At 38.7% G+C, this 23,198-nt stretch overlaps 1 protein-coding gene and 1 non-coding gene across 2 annotated transcripts in view; both read left to right on the plus strand.

The window, feature by feature from the left end:
- Positions 1 to 1,701: 1,701 nt before the first annotated feature.
- Positions 1,702 to 23,198, plus strand: part of LOC131243137 (uncharacterized) — a 30,517-nt gene continuing 9,020 nt past the window's right edge. Inside the window, exon 1 of the mRNA XM_058242265.1 lies at positions 1,702 to 2,001. Within this exon, the coding sequence (XP_058098248.1) occupies positions 1,791 to 2,001 (211 nt within the window). The 5' untranslated portion in view covers positions 1,702 to 1,790. The remainder of the gene's footprint in view (positions 2,002 to 23,198) is intronic.
- LOC131244837 (small nucleolar RNA R71) lies at positions 17,375 to 17,481 on the plus strand. Its single transcript, XR_009170608.1, has one exon. It is a non-coding gene; the product is annotated as a small nucleolar RNA R71 (small nucleolar RNA).

Here is a 23,198-nt window from a genome sequence, read left to right on the forward strand (position 1 = left end):
CTTTGAGATTAAGCCAGAACAATCTCTCAGTTTTGGTTATTTGAGGTGATCCAGAAAACTCAGTGTGAGGTTTTTTGAATTGTGTAAGCCCACTTGAAAGACACAATTGTGAGGGTTTTAGGTGAACCTAGAAAATCCTATTTTCATAGTGAACGCTAATATCCACTGTGTGAGGATATTAGGAGTGGAGTAGCTATGTGGCTGTTGTTTAACAGTTGATGTACACACAGGCGAACCACTATAATTCTTTGTGTTTTGTGGATGTGTGATTTATTTTCTATATCTTTTATCATTCAAGATTGTGGGATGTATTTGTAGATGTGAATGTTGTAATATTTATATTTCAGCATTGTGGGGAATGTTGTAATAGCTTAGATTTCCTTTCTTACTATTTCCTTTTTATTCCTCTTCAGTTTGAGTTTTTGATACACAATTCGTTCTAGAAAGGTTGTCTTACCATAAATCCTTGGTTTTTATGGTGTAAGGTTGTCCTTAGAACAACATTTGTATCAACCTCTTAATACTCGAATTTTGAGGTTGCTTTACATTTCCGTATTGTGGATTGTTTATAGTATTATCTTTCCTTTAATTGTTTAAATTCCGTTGTTATCATTTTAATTTGGCATAGTTCTATTCACCCCTCCCCCTCCCCCTTCCCTCTCGGGCATATAGCTCGGCCTTTTCAGTGTTCTATTGCGTAGGCGTGCAACAAGCTGGCCTCTCACGAATACCTCCTGCTCTCATTTCCCTCTTCTCACTCTTGACACTTCTTTAAAACTTCTGATGATCTAAATGAGAGGGGAAGGGGGGTATTTATAAGCTTCCACACGCATAAGGTTTATTTATGCACAACAGGTCTTCTATGAAGTTTATTTCCATGCAACAGAGGAATCTAACGCAACAACACTCTAGGACTGAGAGTCTGTTTCTGCGCAACGGGGGAGTTTGATGCAACAACACTCTGGGATCAGGAGTTTGTTTCCACGCAACAAAGATTGAGAGGCCTGAAAATGCTGCAACAGGAACTAGGAGGTCCGGAGATGCATAATTTTTTGTGCACCAATACTAGGCTAATCAAACAAATTAAATCTATTTATCAATTATCTTTTATGTTCCTTAGTATAAACTGTGCGTTATGTTCCTTACATAACTAGTAGCCTAATCTTACATTAGGGAGTAGCTATAATTTCAGTCTAGCTCATACGCTCGACGATTTCTACCGAAATACAAGTAGTTCTCTAAGAAATGTGCTTTGTAGTTACTCCATATGGTTGACCGTAAGTAATTCATTTTTATGGTTTAGCTTTTATATCTAAAAGTCTTTATGTACGGAGGCAATGTGCGATCCATCCTTGGAGGATGAACCCCTACCTTATGATAAGTGCTGATCATCTTAAACAATATCTTGTGAGTGATTGAATATGATACCGGTATTCTCGTCTCAGTCTTATATTATCAATATTAATTTATCTACTCATGCTTAGGGTCAAAGCTGCGTAGTCGTCGTGGCACGCCCGCAAATATAATACGTGACTGAATCCGAAACTGAGAGGCAACACAACCAACCTTTTACTTGGTAACATGGACTTTTTATCCATAGTGCTTTCCACAGCTTAGTCGGTTTAGTTTGAGTTAATATCTGCTAGGTGTACAATTTATGAGTCCTAGCGTATCAGGCGTCATACGCTACTAGAGTACCAAATAACTTCCCATGAATACCTCTGACCCGTCTGGGCCACCGATATCTCTCCTTCCATTTTCCGTTTCAACTTCGATCACTCTCTCGACCGATGGCATTTTCTGTAAATATCCTCTCCCAAAACCAGACCCTAATTCCTCTCGATTTCCCCCCTCTCAAGCTCCGAAACCCTAGAATCCTCTTCAAATCTCTATCTCCTATGCGAAATGTCTGCTCTCAAAAGAGAATTTCCATCTCCGCATCTGCTACGAAGGTTGCTACTGACGTCGATGCTCAGGGAAAAATCTCGGAATCTCTTTCCAGTAATTCCCATTCTTCAAACCTGATTTGTCAGTTTCTGTGAAATTTTTGTTTTTTTATTGGTTCCGGTGCAACTTCTCTTCGAAAGTCGACTGACTTATCTTGAATGATGTGATTGATACGAGAGCTTTCAAAGAACACGTGAATATCTCAAATTCTTAGAGAAGTACAGTAGCTGTAGATACTGAAAAGCTTCTGTTTGTTTCAAATGATTTTGAAATTAATTTATCCTGATGATATTGAGATTTGAGGACTGAAGGATGAAAGTTTTGAATTATCAGAAATGAATTTTCTGCATTGAGAAATTCCATAAGGTTTCCAATGTTGAATCATTAGAAACTGCTGATACCCCCCAGCCAATGAAAACTTCAGTTACCGGATTAGGGAAAAAAAAGAGAATTTGGAGCATTTTTTAGTATTTTTTGATATCAGGTGTATTATTATAACTCTTTCTTACTCACCACCACCACCACCACCATCTAAGCCTTATCCCAACTAATTGGGGTTAGCTATGCAAAGCCTGTTCTGCCATTCCACTCTATCAAGGACCATATCCTCAATTAAACCATAGTTCATCAGGTCTTTTCTTAGTACCTCCACCCACTTCCTTTTAGCCTTCCTATTGCCCTTTCTCAACATGCTCATTTTAGCTACACTCATCCTATGACATGTTGTTCCTTGACTGCCCAACATTCTGTCCTGTTCAACATGGCTGTTCTTATAGCCATCCTAAAAAATTTCCCTTCATCTTCATTAGTACATGGAAATCACTCATCAGTATGTGGCAATCACATAACTCTAGAGGCACATCTCCACTTCTTCCACTGAACTCTAATCTATGAGCAACATCCTTCTCAATTTCTCTACTCTCCCGAATTATCAACCTAAGATGTCAGAAATGGCCATTTTGGGGTACTTCATTGTCAATGATCTTAACTAAGACCTCATTTCCACTCCTGTTGCTACTAAAATTGCATTCCATATACTTTGCTTTAGTCCGACTAATTTAAAAACCTTTACATCCTAAACCATTCCTCCATAGTTATAGTTTTGTGTTTATCCCTCCCTTGTCTCGTCAATCAAAACTAAGTCAATTGCAAACAACATAGGCCACGGGACCTCATTAGGAAATGTGGGGTTTATTTTCATCAAGAAATGAAGAGAAATATATTCTTGCTGTTTATTTGATTCTCACCAACTCAATTTATTGGTAGCAATTTTGAAATTTTAATCATTGCCTAAAAACCTATAATTGGTGGAGACCTTGTATTCTCGTTTTCAGTTCCAAATACTCGATTTACTATCTATGCGATGTTGATATCTCAAACATAGGTGCTAAACTATGTGACCTAAAGGAACAGTACATGGCACATCCAAACAGTTATAATGTGCGCGTGCATGCGCGCGCACACACACACACACTCAAAATATGTATTTATATCTCATGATTGCCTTATAAAAAATAGACCTTGTGGTGATACATCTTGTTAGACAATGGTGCATCAATAAATTGAAGGAATGTCTGGATGTTTTCGCTTTTTGAGGCAGATGATGGAATGCTTATGCAAGCAAATGACCTTTGGATGGTCATGATTAGCCCACAATCTCAAATGTCAAAACTCATAGAATAGAATTATAGTTTGATAATAGAGAACAACTAATTCATGGATAATATCTTAACTGGTGATACCATCGGACAATTTAAGCTTGATTAGCATCATAATAATTGAAGCATCACAGCTGGCATACTCATGCCATCACACTGTTTTGTGCAAACCCCAAGTGCAGGGCTGTGATGTGGTAATAACTTAGTGAAACCGAGGTCGTACCCACAAGGACTTATGATTGTGCAATTTTTGGAACACTTTAGAATTAGAACTAGAGCTAAAAATAACTTATGGAATTAGATTTAAGAAGTGGTGATGTAATTGAGAAGGAAATTAATAGAGATAAAGTACTAGAGCGCCAAGGATCCACGTTTAGCCACCCTTGTTAAAATTACTTGATTCAATCATATAACTCAACTGGAATCGAAATCATATCCTATCCAACAGGATAATGGACCGGTTAAATCATTCTTCATATATCAAAACAGATTTGAACTTCAATTGAATTGGTACCCGCATAGGGCATCAAAGTATTAATCGTAGAGAATGCAATGCATCTATCGTGCCCTTAGTCAACGATAGATCGGATTTTACAGATTAATCCCTTGCAAAATAGATAAGAAATTACTCTTAGTTTTTCTAAGCATCCATGTGCCCGGAGTTGATAATATATTAAAATAAACTAAAAATAAATCTTCATTCAAACCAAATATCAATGAATTTGTTCAACAATTAAACCAATTACTTAAATCAAAGTAAACAAAGCATTAAAAGTAACTACAAGCTTTACCTCTTAGCCCTAGCTAAGATATTAGTCAATCAAAGACATGATTGAACTAAAAGGAAAAATATAAAAGCAGAAGAAGAACCGAAGGATTGGAGAAGGAGGACTCTGAAGAAGCTCCATATCTCCTTGCTTTATCCCTTTTAACCTAATTCATTTCTAAGAAAGCCTAAAGCATCCATTTAAATAGGAATTCAAATTTACACACTTTTGTTACGCTTCGATCGCACCAATAGTGACCTTTGGTTGCAGCCGAACATACCTTTAGTCGCACCGACCTCCCTTCGGTGGTACCGAACATGGCTTCGGTCGGATCGAATGTCGAGCCAAATTAACTCCGAAAAGCACAGTTTGTTGGTGGACTGTTTTGTGCACATTTGGTTGGACCGATCAATCTGTTATTTCTGTTAACGGACTTTGTGATTTTTCTTTTCTTTCCTCTCTCCTTTGCACTTGGTTTTCTTGGATCTTTGGTACTTGAAATTTTATTAATCACCTCTAAATTTCTAATCTTCACTTGGTTATCCTTTGAACATTAAATCTTCTTTTCACCTTAGCTCTCCAAATCACCTCGCATAGGAAAAAATATATAATTAGATCAATTAAGCACATCTATGCTTATAAAATCAATGCATAATAAGGGTAAAATATATAATATTTCACACTCAACACACCCTCAACCAGCATTTTGCTAGTCCCTAGCAAAACATGCGAAAAACGAATCTTCAACACCCAAATCTCAAACCTTTCTCAGAAAAAAAAAAAAAAAACATTTTGTACGATCGTATAAATATGTAAGTAAAATTGAAAGATTATGTTAGTCTAGAACCTAATATCACTAGTAAACCATTAAACTAAGTTCCCTTCCATCAATTAATTAATAGACTACATTCAAACATCATGTTCCTAGTGTTCAGTGAATTCCAACTTATTATCTAAAAAAGTTAAATTTTTTCTCTTCGTAATGTTAACTACGATAATCACCTTAAAGTAGGCAGATCAACGCAAGCCACTAATTTCGAACCCATCTCCTTTTTCACTTATTTTTCTAGCTTTTTGATTTTTTATCAACGACTTTCACACTATCATCTCTTCTTTCTTTTTCTTTATTGTTGTCTCATTTAAGCGCATACAATAGGTAGTCATTTTCGATTGCAACTGTTGTTGTTGTTTTTTTTTTTATTATTATTTTTTTAAATTTATTTATTTTTAACTTGTACTTTTTCTTCTTTTCATTCCATGGTAGCTAAGGATCTCCATACTTGGCTCCTAACACTTTTTTAAGTAATCATCAATTTAAAACACTAAGAGTTCAAGTTAACTTCACAAAATATGAGTTAGATTTGAATTGTGAAGTAAGCTTAATTGATATTTAAATCTTTCTATTAATTAATTCATTAAAAGAACTTATTCAAAAATCTACTAATAAACTAGAGTCTAGATTTTCAAAGATTACTTTGTATCTTATCATCCCACTCTCAAATTTATTCAGATATACAGAATATCATCTTCAAAGACAATTTTAAAATATGAAAATTGAAAATTTTTAAAAATATGTTTGCTAAAAAACTAAGAAAATATTGATTAGTTTCATCTAATCTCACCCCCAACCTAAAATGTACATTGTCCTCAATATAAAAGATATGCAATGGATCATAACTTGAGACAATGAAAATAAAAGAGGAATGAGTAAGATAGAAAGTACGGAAGAAGAATAATGGCATGAATTCTTCACCATGTAAAGGGATTAGTATTAAACAAAAACGAAACTAAAACAAACCTAAACTACTCCTAACTAATCCTAAGAAAGCAGTAAATGGATAGAAAGACCTCCATCAAACTAGAAGATCAGTCCTGATAGACAGGATCATTTAGATGGATGGACATATCCTTTGAATCGATTTTCCCAACAAATGTTTAAGGCGATGACTGTTCACTTTGAAAATGTTACCATTAATTGGATTTTCTATATCGACAACCCCATGAGAATAAACCGTTTTGACTTTAAAGGGGCCAATCTAACGAGATCTTAGTTTACTGGGAAAAAGATGATTTTTCGAGTTATACAAGAGGACTTTCTGATTTGGTTCAAAAGTTTTCTGAAAAATGTTTATGTCGTGGAACACTTTCACCATGTCCTTGTATATCCGAGAGTTCTCGTAAGCATCATTTCGAATTTCTTCAAGTTCATTAAGTAGTAACTTGCCCGACGAGCTGACTTTGTCAAGAATAAAATTGAAATTCTGTATAGCCCATTACACTTTATGTTCCAACTCTACAAGCAACTGGCAAGCCTTCGCATGGACAAGTCTATAGGGTGATATACCAATAGGGGTTTTGTATGCTGTATGGTAAGCCCACAGTGCATCGGTCAGTCGAAGTGACCAATCCTTGCGATCCAGGTTAACCGTTTCTTAAGAATTTATTTAATTTCCCTATTTGATATTTCAACTTGGCCGCTCGTCTGAGGATGATAGGGGGTGCTCACTTTATGCGAAATACCATATTTTTTTCATTAATGTTTCGAATGGTCTATTGCAAAAGTGAGATCCTCTATCACTTATGATGGCTTGAGGTGTTCCAAACTTGGATAAAATATTTTCTTTTAAGAACGTAATGACCATAAGATGGTCATTATTCTGGCATGGAATTTCCTCAACCCATTTAGAGGTGATCAACAGCGAGTAAGATATGGACATTTCCAAAGGATTGGAGGAATGACCCCATGAAATCGATGCCCTAGCAATTGAGTGCTTCTATGATTAGAACGAGGTTCAGCAACATCATATTTCAACGAGATTATCCTCTCAATTTTTTACATCCTTACACACTTTGCAAAGTTCATTCGTATCTTTGAACATAGTGGGCCAATAAAAGCCACAATGCAGAATTTTCGTTGTCGTTTTTTTAAAGCAAAAAGTGGCCACCACATGCATAAGAATGATAAAATGAGATGACACTGTATTGTTTATGATCAGGCACACATCTCCTAATGATTTGATCTGAGTAATACTTAAAAAGATATGGATTACCGAGAAAGAACTTACGTGCCTCAGTAAAGAATTTCTTCTTAAGAATTTTTTCTTATCTTGCGCAGTCCAATGAATAGGAATTGTACTTGTGGTAAGATAATTGGCATTATCGGCATACCAAGGTAATTTGGAGACTTTGAAAAGTTGTTCATCAGGGAACATATCATTGATAAATATTGTCTCCATGGAATCAGATAAAACAAGCCGAGAGAGATGGTTTGCCACTACATTTTCTACTCCTTTCTTATATCGGATTTCAGGGTAAAAACTCTTGGAGTAGAAGGATACATCTTAGTAAATGAGGCTTAACATCCTTCTTAGAAAGAAGGTACTTCAGCTCCGCATGGTTAGTAAAGATGATGATCTTGGATCCTATCAAGTAGGACCTAAACTTGTCCAAAGCGAACTCTACGGCTAGGAGTTCCTTTTTCATAGTGGAGTAGTTCACTTGGGCCATATTTAGAGTTCTATTCACATAATAGATGACGCATGGCTTCTTCTCTTTTCATTGGCCTAGTACCATCCCAATTGTATAGTCGCTCGCATCGCACATGATTTCAAATGGTAAACTTCAATCAGGTGGTTATATGATGGGAGTGCTAGTCAACATGCCTTTGAGCTTGGCGAAAGCTTTTTGGCATTCTTCGCTCCATTCAAAGGGAGTTTCCTCCTGAAGAATGATGCATAAAGGACGGTAGATGAGAGTCATGAAACTGAAATCCTTTATGAACCTTTGGTAGAATCCGGCATGTCCGAGGAAGGATCTCACATCGCGTATGCTCTTGGGTGATGGTAGTTTAAAAATTAAGTCAATTTTAGCTTTATCCACCTCGATTCCATTGGACGATATAATATGTCCAACGTGTCACTTCCCAAATCCACGAACGAACGGCTTTCACAGTGCCCCAAATTCGGCACTCGGCTCCCAAACACCAAGTCCCGAGTTTGGCGCACCACAAGGAAGATTTTTGACTGAATATATATTTATTTTTTTTGGAGTGAATTTTTTTTTATTTAATTAATTTAATTTTATTTTATAATACCTAAGCATGATGATCCATGATCTCAATACCAAGCAACAGTCTCCATTATAAATCCAGACGGCTACAAGTACAATGCTTTCCAAAAGGTACATAATGTAAATATTGCAAAATCACAAATTAGATACAATGCGTTGAGAAAGCTAAGTCCTCCGAGCTACTCCTGCCCTGAAAAAAATGGGAAAAGGAAGGTTTAGGGTAGAAGCCCAGTGAGTACACTCGTGTGTGCATAGTGTACAAGCATGCAATAACAATCGAAATATTAGAGTACATAAACTGAAGCATGTTGACCAGGTAATGCTATATAAAGCCAAGAGGGCAGGATGCAATGCAAGAGATGATATGCAAAAGTATGTCGGGTGTATGCAGGCATGCAAGTCATCCTCTAAAAGTCCACATCACAATATAGTTATCATCATTGGGAATCACAGGGGCCTGGTATCCAGAGCAAGTCTGAAACTTGTTGAATAGAGGCCTCGCATACTCGCCTTGTCAGTGGGGGCCTGTAGCCATACCAATACCCACTCGGCACGCCGATAGCGGACCCATTTTAGGGGCTAGTCGAACCCAACCACATTTGCTACAACCCTTTAGCTAGGCGTGACCGAATCTCTTCTCACCCGACCGCTTTGGCGAGAGTCAGGCCTACCATGGTCTTCAGCACCAAATGACCCATGGTATCCGCCCGGTCTTGACGACGAGGCTCAAGGGTACCACTCGAGGTTTAGAGAATTTCACCCACGGGTCTGGGACCCAGTATAAAGAAAGCCAAATTTCTGGTGTCCACAAATCCAACCACGATGCCGCTATGGTGGTCTCATCAGTATAACCACGATGTTGCTATGTTGTTCAATCCATCATACAAGGATGCTATGCAAAATGCATTGATAATCCACAAGCAAGCCATGCAGTATAATGCACTCAAGCAATGCTATGCATGTAAGCCATATATGCATACAAGGCAGCCCTAATACCATTCGGGCTCCTCTGCCAACCACATTTAACCTCAATCCACACTCATCATGGAAAGAATATGTGTAAGATCTGCAATAGGATTGTAATGCAGTATCAAGTGAGCTTTAGGGACTTCAACCCAGGGACCAAGCCCAATATATTCACTTTAGGGACTTCAACCCAAGGACCAAGCCCGATATATTCACTTTAGGGACTTCAACCCAGGGACCAAGCTCGTGGTCTCTCGGACCAGATAACATCCGCACATATTCCATCATGTGTACCATGCACCAACATCCTCTACCACATGCATATGAACTCCGCATGATCACACCATGCACACCATGCACTCCTCATCTATGATGCATGTACATGTATACGTGCATGCAAATGCAATATGCACAAACATCTCGAGACTTAGCCGAATGATCATGATGTCAACTAGGCAAAACAATGGTCTGATGTGCACTCTCCCTCATGATCGTGGCGCTATGCAGGTGTCCACACCTTCCACATCACTAGTGTGCACCAACCACACAATAGCACAACTAGGATCAATCCATCACTTGGCACCAACCGCATGGCCAAAATCTCATACAGTGTCACCACAACAAACTGTATATCAAACATGTGCAAGGGATACGCACATACCATAATCTGTATCAAAGCCACACGTAAAGATCCAAGCATGTGAACATAAGCTAGCATTGTCACATACAATCATTGCATTAAACTACATGTATCACATCACACAATCACCGCACATGTGCATCACCACATGCATAGTTCGATTTCAATCCAACACCTTAACATGTCTACCTATCATCTCAAGTGGATTAAGATCCAATTCATGGCCACACTTGAATGGGCCGGTTAGTGGGTCGATACGTCCTAACCTTGTAGCTTGTTGGGTGATCCATTTGATCTCCACTATCAGTCCATTCAAGACTTCAATCATAATTCATTCATGAGGTCCAAATGCAACTTTGCATGCACATATCACAAGGAGTCTCATGCACTTACCAAGAGGCCCAAACATAGGTCCGATACGATTGGCACCAATGGACCCATAAGGGCATTTGCTTAAGATGACCCTTAAGGCTGGCGAGCCAACCATTCTACTGCTATAACGAACACATCATTAGGCACCACAAAGCAATCTCATATCATTAATAAGTTAGGTCTAGCGTCCAAATTTCAAGACATTTAAGCATAGTCGAACAATCATAGTCCGACACACCGATACAAGACTACACTACATTACACTAAGTCTTAGGCGATAACCGCCCCACACTCCATACAGCTAATAACCCAGTTCAGCATCACATGATGAAGGGGCCAAGGGCCACATTTAATCGCATCACATATAGTTTAGTGGCCCTTACTTCTGCTTTACTAATGAGCTCAATGTAAGGATTGTATTTGCATCACGTGATACTGAATTGAGCGCTATGGTATTTTCAAGATTGCATAATCTAGTCATATATTACAATTCACATGACTAAGAATATCTCCACGTACAACCTGGTTATTCATAGTTTAGGTGACCCTGCCTATGCCCATGAGCACATAGTGCCGGCATTGGATGGCCATCAATGCCACTTGATTTCATACCGTTAGGTAGCCTTTTGCATATTTCACAATCGTACGGTTGGATGGCCACGTATACACCACCTTTGTTCATGATTTGGTGGCCATACTTACCTTACATGACCTCATGATCAAGGGGTCAGGCCCAACTCACTACATCGCATTGTTCATACCCATCCACTCCATCACAGCCTCACACAAGCATTGTTCACACACAAATTATAATTGAAAATGTTCCAAAAGCTAAACACAAATCTATGACTTAGGGCCACACGCCAATCAGGATTCCACATGGTCAAGGGCCAATCATACATCATAAAACCTCATGATAACAACTCACACAATCAACACAATTTCCCTTATTTTGGGGTTATTCCCGTACCACATGGTCACTTGATGGGCGGGCCACACATTCTACATAATTTTATAAGGTCAAGAGTAAATGGTATGACATACAATTTACTTAAGCAAGGGCCGCAACTCAATCATGCACGATTAATGGCCGATTACACATAACGCGATTCCGTAGTGTAGATTGCACATACCACTCGATTTCACAGGGATTATGAACCACACATGCAGCACAATTTCACATAATTTAGTGGTTGTTGAGGCATCACATGATCATGTGGTTTGGGCTACACATACACTACAATCGCACATGTCTAAGTGGACACGCATAGATCGCAATTATAGATGATCAAGTAGCCGCAATTATAGATGATCAAGTAGCCATATGCACACTAGAATTTGGCATGATTGAGTGGCTACATCCACATAAATGATCACATGAGTTTAATGGTCACAAAACTCTCAAATTCACGTAAGTGGCAGAAATCACAAGTTCATAAAGTTTAAGTGGCCCTACAACCTCACAATTCTCCATAGGCAAGTGGGCCACTCAAAATTACAAGATCACATGGCTTGGTGGTCATTAGTACATCACACGGTCATATGACTTAGGGCGGCACCTACAATGAAAATTTTATACTATTTAGAATTATCCACCTGTCACATGATCGCATGATGGTGGCCACAAGCATAACAACAACACACATGAATAGGTAGGATCCACTATCCAATGCACAATAGGGATTAGACACATATAACTCAGTGGGCCTCATACTGGGCTTAGGAAATCAACCAACAACCAGGACAAAAGTGGGCCTTGGAATGGGCCAGATTTATGGACAACGATTTTTTTTTAATTAAAAAAATGGGTTATATATGGCCCAGAAAATGGCCCAGTCTGGGCTTGACGAGGCCCATAACCGGGCTAACCATCTTGACCATGCCCGCATCAAGGCTACGATCTAACCCTAACAATCAATTAGAATAAGCCAACCAATGGGCCAGAGATTTGGCCAGCTAACCCGGATTAACGATCCATCAGGTAGGAAGGAAAATAAACATCATAGTGGCCCCACATTGAGTTGAGTGGCAATAACCATTAATTACATAATACCCTAGGGTGCTCCCAGCGGTTGGGATCCCTGCCCCTGGCTAAGGAGATAAACGGTGTAAATATAAAACATTCACTATCGTGGGTCCTTGCCTCACCTAAAAAAAAAAAAAAAACAGAGCCGGAGGCCTTTCTAAATGAAATATGATGGTAGGTCTTGGGGACTTCAAAAGTTAGAATTCAATAATCCCAAGTATTCACTGGTGTGGCCCACCTGAGATTTAGAATGGCTTGGTTTTTCCTTTTGTGAACATTCATCATGACGGTCTGCACTTGATGAAAGGATTGGATGGTTTATGCTCCATATGGATGACCTACTGTCCCAAATGGTAGGTCCCACGTCAGTGGGTGAGGCCAACACAAGTTTAGATGGTAAATGACACCACAACATGCCTCAGGATGGTCTCAATGGTGGGCGTTCATACCCACCGTTTCCATCAATGTAGTGCAGCTGAGATTTGAATATGCATCGTGTTGGGTTCTACCCAGCGTGTGGGGCCCACTGCCATGGTAAGGCCCACACCTAGGGCTATAAAAAGGGATCAACAGTGTAGGCATACCTCATATCCATCAGGTTGGCCCTAGGAAGCTTTTAAAGGTGGACATTCAATCACAACTGCTCCTTGTAGTGTGGTCCATCTGAAATTTAGATCTGATTCATGCCCCCTTTCTTGTTTATATACATTCATATTCACACCCTTAGACTGCTACATGATGGGTTCAACTTCAATGGTGTGGCCCACATAAGACTTGGATCTGCCCTATTCCTTGGCTCATGTCTTAAAATGATCTAGAGAATGTGATGGACAGCATGGATAAAACAAATACACCACATGGTCCCACAAGAAGTTTTAAGTACAGCTCGTCTAAATTTGCATGGCCTGACTTTTGGAAGCCAGCCATAAAATGGGCTGCTAAAATGGATGGACGGTGTGGATTTATCAAGTACATCAAGGGGTATCACGGTAGGCCCCATAGTCCTTTGTTTTTCTCTCTCTATTTTCTTTTTCTTACAAATGAGACAGGGACGGGACTCCCTCTCTTTTTATTTTTACTTTAAAATACAATATGGGTGAGTATTTACACATGAATGTTGTCTACATGGGTTTAGCCAGACCAGCCAGGTCCAACATTTTGATGGTTTGGATTGCATGTAACATCACCCATGGTGGGGCCGACAACCCTGTTCAAGCTGGTATTTGTATGGTCCTTCCATCTACGTCTTCATGACCGTATGAACAAGTTGGATGGCTGATAAACATCATGGTAGGGCTCACCGTAAGTGGGTCCCACTCAAGCTTTAGATCAAATTGATTTTTGTGTTTTCCTCCCATCTAACCCATTGGACGGCATGAACGATCCAAATATCATGTAATCCTCAGAGTGGGGGCCCTCATCAGTGGGTTTCATAGCTACACTACAAGAATGAGAACAAGGAAACAAGGAGGAGGAAGGCTGAGGGGGTGTACTCACCTTGATGATCAAAATAGATGGTTGAGATGGATTGATGGAGTTGATGGTGGAAGGGATGGGGTTGATGGCCCACCAAGATCACCTTTCCTTTCTCTCTCTCTCTCTCTCTCTCTCTCTCTCTCTCTCTCTCTTATTGTAGAAAAATGGTGAAAATGTAAGGAATGGAGGGGTATTTGTAGAGAAATGGATAAAAATGTGGTTAGGTTAGATTAATGTGGTTATGATTAGCACAAGCATGATTAGGAGTTAATGGTGCATTGAAGGGACATGGGATGTCATGGTATGATGAGGTCATGCATGGGGAATGGTATGGAGAAGAGTTGACTTCGGGGTACACATGAGAGGGGTGGTATGGGAGGGTGACATGACACACATGGGTAGAGATTCTCTCACCCATGTGTGGAAGCATGTGTTGCACATATGTGTAGAAGCATGGGTTGCACATGTGTGGAATGGAACGTATTGCGCCATGCGCACATGATACCCCAACGAATCTTCGCGGCGTATCTCACTAACAGAGCGTCACACGGATGCACGGGTTGTACCTCCGCAACCGCGGTGACAGGGTGGTTGATATGGCGAGGGTTTCGAGGTCTTGGGGCTCCGGTCAGTTGGGTGTGCACTATGCACGACCAATCCAGGTCTGGCCAAGTGCGTCGATCATTGTGCGCATAGTCATAGAAAAGGTACAGAATGGACGGGGTCTTACAAACTATCCCTTTTTGAATGATGAAATGTCATTTTTCCCAATTCAGGACAAGGTTCTTTTCTTTACATCTCTTCAGTACCAATTTTAAGTGTTCAAGGCACTCACTAAAGGATGAACCGAAGACAGAGAAATTGTCCATGAAGACCTCTAAAAATTGCCCCACAATGTCAGAAAAAATACTTAACATGTATCGCTGGAATGTGACAGAAGCATTACACAGTTTAAATGGCATCCTTCAGTATGCGAAAGTGTTAAAAGGACATGTGAATGTGGTCTTTTCTTGGTCTTTAAGGGCTATCTCTATTTGTTTGTAGCCCGAATACCCTTCAAGGAAGCGGTAATAAGAATGATTTGCTAACCTTTCTAAGATCTGATCAACAAAAGGTAAATGAAAGTGGTCCTTCCTCGTGACGGTATTTAATTTTCAGTAGTCAATGCACATTCTCCAACTAGTAGTGACTCTAGTTGGCATGAGTTCATTATCCGCATTGGCTACGATGGTGATTTCAAACTTCTTGGGTACCACCTGAGTTGGACTCACCCATTGGCTATTGAATATAGGGTATATAATGCCCGCATCCAATAACTCCTCTTCCAAAACCACATCCTTAATATTCAGATTTAGACGGCGTTGTGGTTGTCTAGACATTTTCGCATTATTTTCGAGGTGAATGCGGTGAGTACAAATCAAAGGATCGATTCCCTTGAGGTCTACAATTGTCCATCTAATGGCTCCTTTATGTTCTTGGAGAGTAGAAATTAGCATATTCTCTTGATCCTCATCCAAGTGGGAAGGAATCACCACTGGAAATGTCTTGTCGTGACCTAAATAGGCATATTTAAGATAAGCCAGCAACGGTTTTAGATCAAGCATTGATGCCTTGACACTAGACGGTAGAGGTTTTAAGGCGGTTTGAGGTAATTTTTTAAATTCAAGCCTCTACCTGTTAGTTTCAAGTACCGGCGTAGCATTAAGCAAGGCATTCATCTCCCTAATCATGTCATCATCTAAATTAGTGGAGTGGGCCAAGCACATCTCTAAAGTGTCGGAGTAAAAAGTCAAAAGTGACTTATCTTCCACAAATGAATCTATCAAGTTAATCTTGTGGGCATCATCACTATCCTCCTATTGTTTGCACATGTTGAACACGTTTAGCTCAAGTGGACTCATATTCTTAAATGATAGTTTCATAATCTCATTCCTACAATTGATTATGGCGTTTGATGTGGTTAGGAATGGTCGGGCAAGGATGACAGGAATTTGAGTACTAGCATCAATGACGGGTTAAGTAATCCAAAACAATAAAATCTACTGGATGGTAGAATTTATCGACTTGGACAAGCACGTCCTCTATCATCTGTCTCGGTATACGAATCGAACAATCAACAAGTTGGAGTGTGGTCTTGGTGGGTTTTAATTCACTTAGGCCCAGCTGTTTGTAGACCGAATATGGGATCAAATTCACAATAGCCCCCAAATCAAGCAGTGCATGTTCAATCCGGTGGTCCCCAATTACACGAGATGGTTGGGCTACCAGGATCCTCGTATTTTTGGGGCACATCTTGTTTGATGATGGCGCTCACTTTCGCTGTCAAAAATATTTTTTTCTGGATGTTGTGCCGTCTCTTGGCCATATAAAGATCTTTCAAGAATTTGACATATGATGGAATTTGTTTTATGGCATCCAATAGAGGGATGCTAATTTTTACCTGTTTTAGAACCTCTATGATATCCTCAGTATTGGGTAGAGGTTTTGGTGAGATCAACATTTGTGGAAACGGAGAAACTGGCTTGTATTCCTTTTCTGTTTCTTTCCCATGTGTAGCATTGATAGGCCCATCATCTCTTTTAGATTCTTCCGAGTCCTTGTGCTTCTCAGCCCCTGTCAGGATGTTTTTGTCAATTGTTTTTTCACTTTTAAGAGTGGCGATGGACTTTGCTTGCTCTACATGCTGATTCGAAGAGCTCGGGTCACTTATCTTGCATTATGGTTTCGGGTTAGGTAGAGGTTGGGCTGGAATAGTCCCTTTCTACCTAACAATTATATGTGACTTCAATCTTTAAATGGATGTGTTAAGGTCCTAGAATGCTTACAATGTGTTTTGATTGAACAACTCTTTATTATGGATGAATTTTTTAAACGGATCCTCTTGGGTTCTTTTTTGGTTTAATAATGGACCGAAGATCGAAGGAAGAAACCCTTGAAGATTTTTGTCTGCATTAACTGTTTGCCCATTCCTCCAACTGAAGTTTGGATGGTTCCACCAGATAGAGTTGTATGTGTTCGAGATGGGAGCACTGAATAGTGGCCTTTGATAATTGTTTAAGGTATTGGATTGATAATTGTTTACGTTATTGGATTGCTCATGTAATAACTCTTAGAATGCATGAATTATAAGACACTCTTGCATCAAGTGTATATTACTAGCGCAAATACCACAAACAATTTCAACGGTCTCATCGAGTTTGACCATTTCTACTCTTTTTAGTTTCATGGCTTCGACCTTTCTTGAAAGTTTAGCCTCCCTGGCATTAATGTCGTCTTCCTCCCTTAAGACTTAGATTCCTATCTTTTCTTTGGACTGAGTTGATTAGGGGTTAGTGGGACTCACGCGTCATCGAGATCTTTGTTCATGATTTCCTTATTGCATATCATCTCTACAAATTGGTGCATGAGCAAAGTCAGTTCATCATAGAAAAAGCTTATGACCCGTCAAATTTCGTAGCCATGATATGAGCAAGCATTTAGAATTTCCTTGAATTGTTCCCAGCATTGCAAGAAGCTTTCTTCCTCTTTTTGTGAAAAAATCATGATCGCCCTTCTAAGGGTGTTGATCTTATGAACTAGGAAGAACTTTTTAAGGAACTCCCGAGTCATCTCAACCCTTGTCCCAATCGATCTCAGTCTCAAGGAGTGAAGCTATGACTTGGCATTCTCCTTCAAAAAAGAAAGGGAATAATTTAGTCTTATGGTGTCATCAGACACATTGTGAAAGTGCAAGGTCGCTACAATCTCATTAAACTCGTTAAGATGTAGGTATGGACTCTCAGAATCTAGTCCATGGAATTATGGGAGTAGTTGGATCACTCCCGGCTTGAAATCCACGTTTCCTGCATTATGTGGAAAAGCCATGCAAGAAGAAGGTGTGCTCATCCTAGCTGGTTGTAGATAATCACGTAGAGTTCTAGGTGGACCATTGTGCATGTCATTCTCATCTTGCTGTTCCTCAGCACGATGATAAGGTTGATTCTCAGCCATGTTCTCGGCCAATTCAAAGGACCTTACGTGTTGTCTAATCCAACAATGGATAGGCAAACCTTCGACTAATCCTCCTACACTTAAAAGACGTAGAGTGTTATCACGAACCCACTTGGGCATGAAACACTCTTAACCATATTTCTAAACTAAACCTACTTCTACGAAAATAAAAATTGCAGAAAAAATAAAAAATTTGGAATACTAAAGCAAAGGGTTGGAAGGATAGTACCCGATTAACGACTCTAGGTTAGTTTCTACAAAATAGAAAAAAGAATGTTAGTGTCTAAAATAAAATTCAAAAAAAATCCTAATCTAGAAACACAGTGAAAAAATAATCATAATCCTACCTAATTCTAATTCTAATGTATTTCAGAAAGACACAACCGAAGTCCTTGGCAATGGCGTCAAAAACTTGTTGTGAGCAAACCCCAAGTGCAGGGCTGCAATGCAGTAATAACTCGGTGAGACCGAGGTCGTACCCACACGGACTTATGATTGTGAGATTTCTGGAACACTTTAGAATTAATTAGAACTAGAATTAAAACTAACTCATGGAATTAGGTTTAAGAAGTAGTGATGTAATTGAGAATGAAATTAATAGAGATAAAGTACTAGAGCGCCAAGGATCCACTTATAGCCATCCTTAATGTTAAAATTACTTGATTCAATCATATAACTCAACTGAAATCGAAGTCCTATCCTATTCAGCAGGATAATAGAGCGGTTAAATCATTTTTCATATATCTAAATATATTTGAACTTCAATTGAATTGGTTCCCGCATAGAGCATCAAAGTATTAATCACAGGGAATTCAATGCATCGATCGTGCCCTTAGTCAATGATAGACAGTCTTTCCATTGTCGACGAAAAATCGATAATATCGCCGATATTATCGTTGTCGCTGGACCGGCGATACCGAAACACCAAAAATTCGTTTCTCTTCCTAATGTCGACAAAATATCAGCGATATTTTCGATTTTATCGGGAAAAAAAAAATTATCAGCGACAACTCTCCCTATTATTTTTTTTAAAAAAAACAAAATAGATATAGAAAAAATAAATCTCTTACCATTTTTTTCTCAAAATCTGCCCGCGGGAGTGGCTTTCGGATGGATTTGGTGGGCCAATCACGGTCGATAGCGTCGGATTTTCAGAGGTAAGAAATCTCTTCTTCTTTTTTTTCTTTTTTTTTTTTTCTGTGAAAAGAATAGGTTTGAAAGAAACCCAATTTTGGCGAGGTTGAAGGGGATTTGGGTTGGGATTTGAAAAAGAGAAATTTGGGGAAAGATATTCGGGATTTTTTTATTTTTTTATTTTATTATTATTATTATTATTATTATGCGGAAAAAACGATTGAAGGTTTTTCGGAGAAGATGAGACGAAAGGGAAGCGGACTGGTGTATACACCAGCGTGGGTACATGTCATGCGATGACGAGCGCTGAAGCTCCTCGAGCTCCGAGTTGTACGAACGGTTCAAAGGAGATCAAAGTTAAATGGGCCCCAAAATGATGTATTTATTACATCCATACTGTTCATCCATTTTTCAAAATCATTTTAGAGCATGAGTCAAAAAATAAATCATAGCCAAAGCTCAAATGGACCACACCAGAAATAGCAGTGGGTAATATTTTCACCATTAAAACATTCGTAGGGCTCACCATAAAGTTTTTTTTCAATCCAATTTGTTCGTAAGGTCAAAAATACCTAGATTAAGAGGAAAAACACATATAATATTGATCCAAAACTTACGTGACCCCCAAAAGGGTTTCAATGGTATACGTTCAATCCCCCACTGCTTTTTGCGGTCTGGTCCACTTGATCTTTATATCTGTCTTATTTTTCAGCTCAAGCCATAATATGAGCTCATAAAATGAATAGACGGTTTGGATATAACACACACCTCATGATGAGACCCACAGAACTTGCTAACGTCAATACACCTAGCTACTTGGTACACCAGCCAAGACGAAAGCTCCCTTTTTAGAGAGTGAACTCGGTGCAATTACGGCTTTACAAACAATGGTGCATCTCTCACGGCGGGACCCACATTGATGTATTTATTTTTTATCCACGCTGCCCATAGGTTTTTCCAGATCATTATAAGACACCAGCCCAAAATGAAGCAGATTGAAATCTAAGCTAGGCCATATTTTAAGAAAGAGTGGTGGTTGAACCTCCACCATTAAAAACTTCTTTGAGCCTACATTAATGTTTTTTATGTTTTTGTAATGTTTATTTATCATCCAACCCTTTGATAAGGTCACGTAAACCTTTATATGGAAAAGAACAAATATCAGGTTGGTCCAAAACTTTTGTAACCCACGACAAGGTTTTAATGGTCAATCACCACTGTTTCTTATGTAAAGGTCCACCAAAGATTTGAATCTGCTTCATTTTTTAGATTATACCCTAAATTGATTTTTAAAAATAGATGAACAGGATGAATATACAATAAATATATCAAGGTGGGCCCCACCATAAGTGTTGTACTGTCTTACTGAAGGCTAAGGTTGCACATAATCCACTTTATTCCCCTGCACCACTAAGTGGGTGGGAGTTAGGCCGGGGCTATTTTTTATTTATTTATTTATTTTTTATTTTTATTATTATTATTATTATTATTATTATTATTATTATTTTCAATTCATCCCAGCAGGAATGGGACCATGAACTGTTTAAATGTATATAAACATCATGGTGGACCAGGGAGGTTTATTTGTCATCCAAGTTGAAACCTTCCTAGGAGTTATGGCTCATAGTGGTATTTATTTGTCATCCAAGTTGTTCATAAGATCACACAGAGAGGGATGAAGTTAAAATACAAAAATGACATGGATCCAAAACTTTTGTGGCCCCTAATGATTTTTCAACGGTAGGCATGTTCAAATCACATTGTTTCCTGTGGTGTGGTCCATTTGAGCATTAGATATGCTTCATCTTTGGGATCAAGCCTTAAAATTATCTTGTAAAATGGATGGATGGGGTGGATAAAATACATAAATCACAATGGGCCCCACATAGTTGACTCAGTACGATAAGCATATTGATTTATACGGTGCTCATGTGTCACTTGTTTGTATCTTTGGATTGATGGGTCGATGCTCCGTGGGGCCATCATAATGTTAAATATTTTATCAATGTTGTCCATTTATTTTGATAGATAATTTTAAGGCATGAGTCCAAAATGAGACAGATTTGCATCTCAGGTAGACCACACTAAGGGAAACAGTGGTGATTGAATGCCCACCATTAAAAACAGTGGTATGGCCCACCACCAGATTTTTGGATCTGCCTAACTTTTAGAACATTGTCCTATTGTGGCCTTTCAAAACAGATGGTAGGAGTGGATTTGTGACGTACATCTCTATCATGCAAAAACCACACTGATTGGATAATCCAATCCATCCTTGATTTGGCATCTTTGAGTTCATTCACTTTTATATGTCTTAATTACTGTATGTTAGCTGCATTGGTAATATATAAACTCATTTTGGTTGTTATTAAAGTGATTTTTTATGGCATCGCATGCTTTTTTTGTCCCATTAAATGAAAACTTATTATGTAATGTATTTGTTTTTTTGCAATTTTTTTTTATTCCTGAATATATAAATATGTGTATTCATGTATGTCTTGAAGTTTCACTGAAAAATTCCACCATTTTCTCTATGTTTCTCCCTTTTTTCCTACATTTCCGGTTATCAACGATAACGATATTATATCTTTATCTCCGGCTAGTGAAACTTATAGCGATACCGACAACTCAAACACTGACTATAGATCAATGGATTTTACAGATCAATCCCTTGCAAAATAGATTAGAAATTACTCTTAGTTTTTTTAAGCATCGATGTGCCCGGAGTCGATAATGGATCAAAATAAACTAAAAATAAATCTTCATTCAAACCAAATATCAATTAATTTGTTCAACAATTAAACCAATTACTTGAATAAAAGTAAACTAAGCATTAAGAGTAACTACAAGCTTCACCTCTTAGCCCTAGCTAAGAGATTAGCCAATCAAAGACATGATTGAATTAAAACTCAAAGGAAAAATATAAAAGCAGAAGAAGAACCGAAGGATTTGAAAAGGAGGACTTTGAAGAAGCTCCACAACTCTCTCTATTCCTTCTACCCTAATTCGTCTTTAGGAAAGCCTAAAGCATCCTTTTAAATAGGAAAGATCTGCATTGACTTAAAACCAACTTCAATTTACGCACTTTTATTACACTTTGGTCACATTGATAGTGAACTTCAGTCCCAACCGAATATACCTTCGGTCGCACCGAATTTCCCCTTGGTTGCAACTGAATTTCTTCAATTTCCATCTGAAGTCTCTGTCTTCCTTAGGTCGCACCGAACCTCCCTTCGGTGGCACCCGAACATAGCTTCAGTCGAACTGAATATCGAGCCGAATTAACTCTGAAATCACAATTTGTTGTTGGATTGTTCTGTGCACATTCGGTCGGACCGAACCAACCGTAAGTGGGATCAAACAGTCTGTTATTTCTATTAATAGACTTTATGATTTTTCCTGTCTTCTCTCCCCTTTGCACTTAGTTTTCTTGAATCTTTAGTACTTGAAATCTTCATTGATCACTTCCAAATCTCCAAATCTTCACTTGGTTATTCTTTGAGCATTAAATCTTCTTTTTAATCGTTCTTTTCACCTTAGCTCTCCAAATCATCTCGCATAGGAAAATATATGTAATTAGATCAATTAAGTGCATCTATGCTTATAAAACCAATGCATAATAAGGGTGAAGTATATAATATTTTACACTCAACACACCATGTTTATTGAGCATCTCATCCAATAGGTAATGAGTAACTCGAGGAAAAAAATCACCATGTACTATCCTTTTGTTTATGGTGCAAGACCCTTCAGTGGGTCTCTTGGGATTGGGAATGACCTCATCCACGAGTTCAAATTGGCTGCCTACCTATAATGAACCCTCCTTTATGTGGGCTAGGGACTGGCTGGTACATCTCCAAGATCACCAAAATCTCAAGCTTATGGATCCTTCTTCTATGTTCCTCTTCGTCTTTCTTCCTATATCCTTTTGCAAGCTTCCATCTTCTTCTTTCTCTAACGTGCTACTGGAAAGTTGGGCTCCTCAGCAATTTTCTTCTTGGTGGCTGTTAGTTAAGAGTTGAAGTTATCTTCAACACACTTTCAATATGTGGTTTCTAAGAGAACTAACTACCCACACTAGTCTGACAGCAAACAACTGCCAACCCATTTCACCATGGACATCCAATCCAATGGCGATGTGGGGATTTTTCCTG

Source organism: Magnolia sinica, chromosome 4, assembly GCF_029962835.1.
Source record: "Magnolia sinica isolate HGM2019 chromosome 4, MsV1, whole genome shotgun sequence".
In the NCBI taxonomy this organism is placed as follows: Eukaryota; Viridiplantae; Streptophyta; class Magnoliopsida; order Magnoliales; family Magnoliaceae; genus Magnolia; species Magnolia sinica.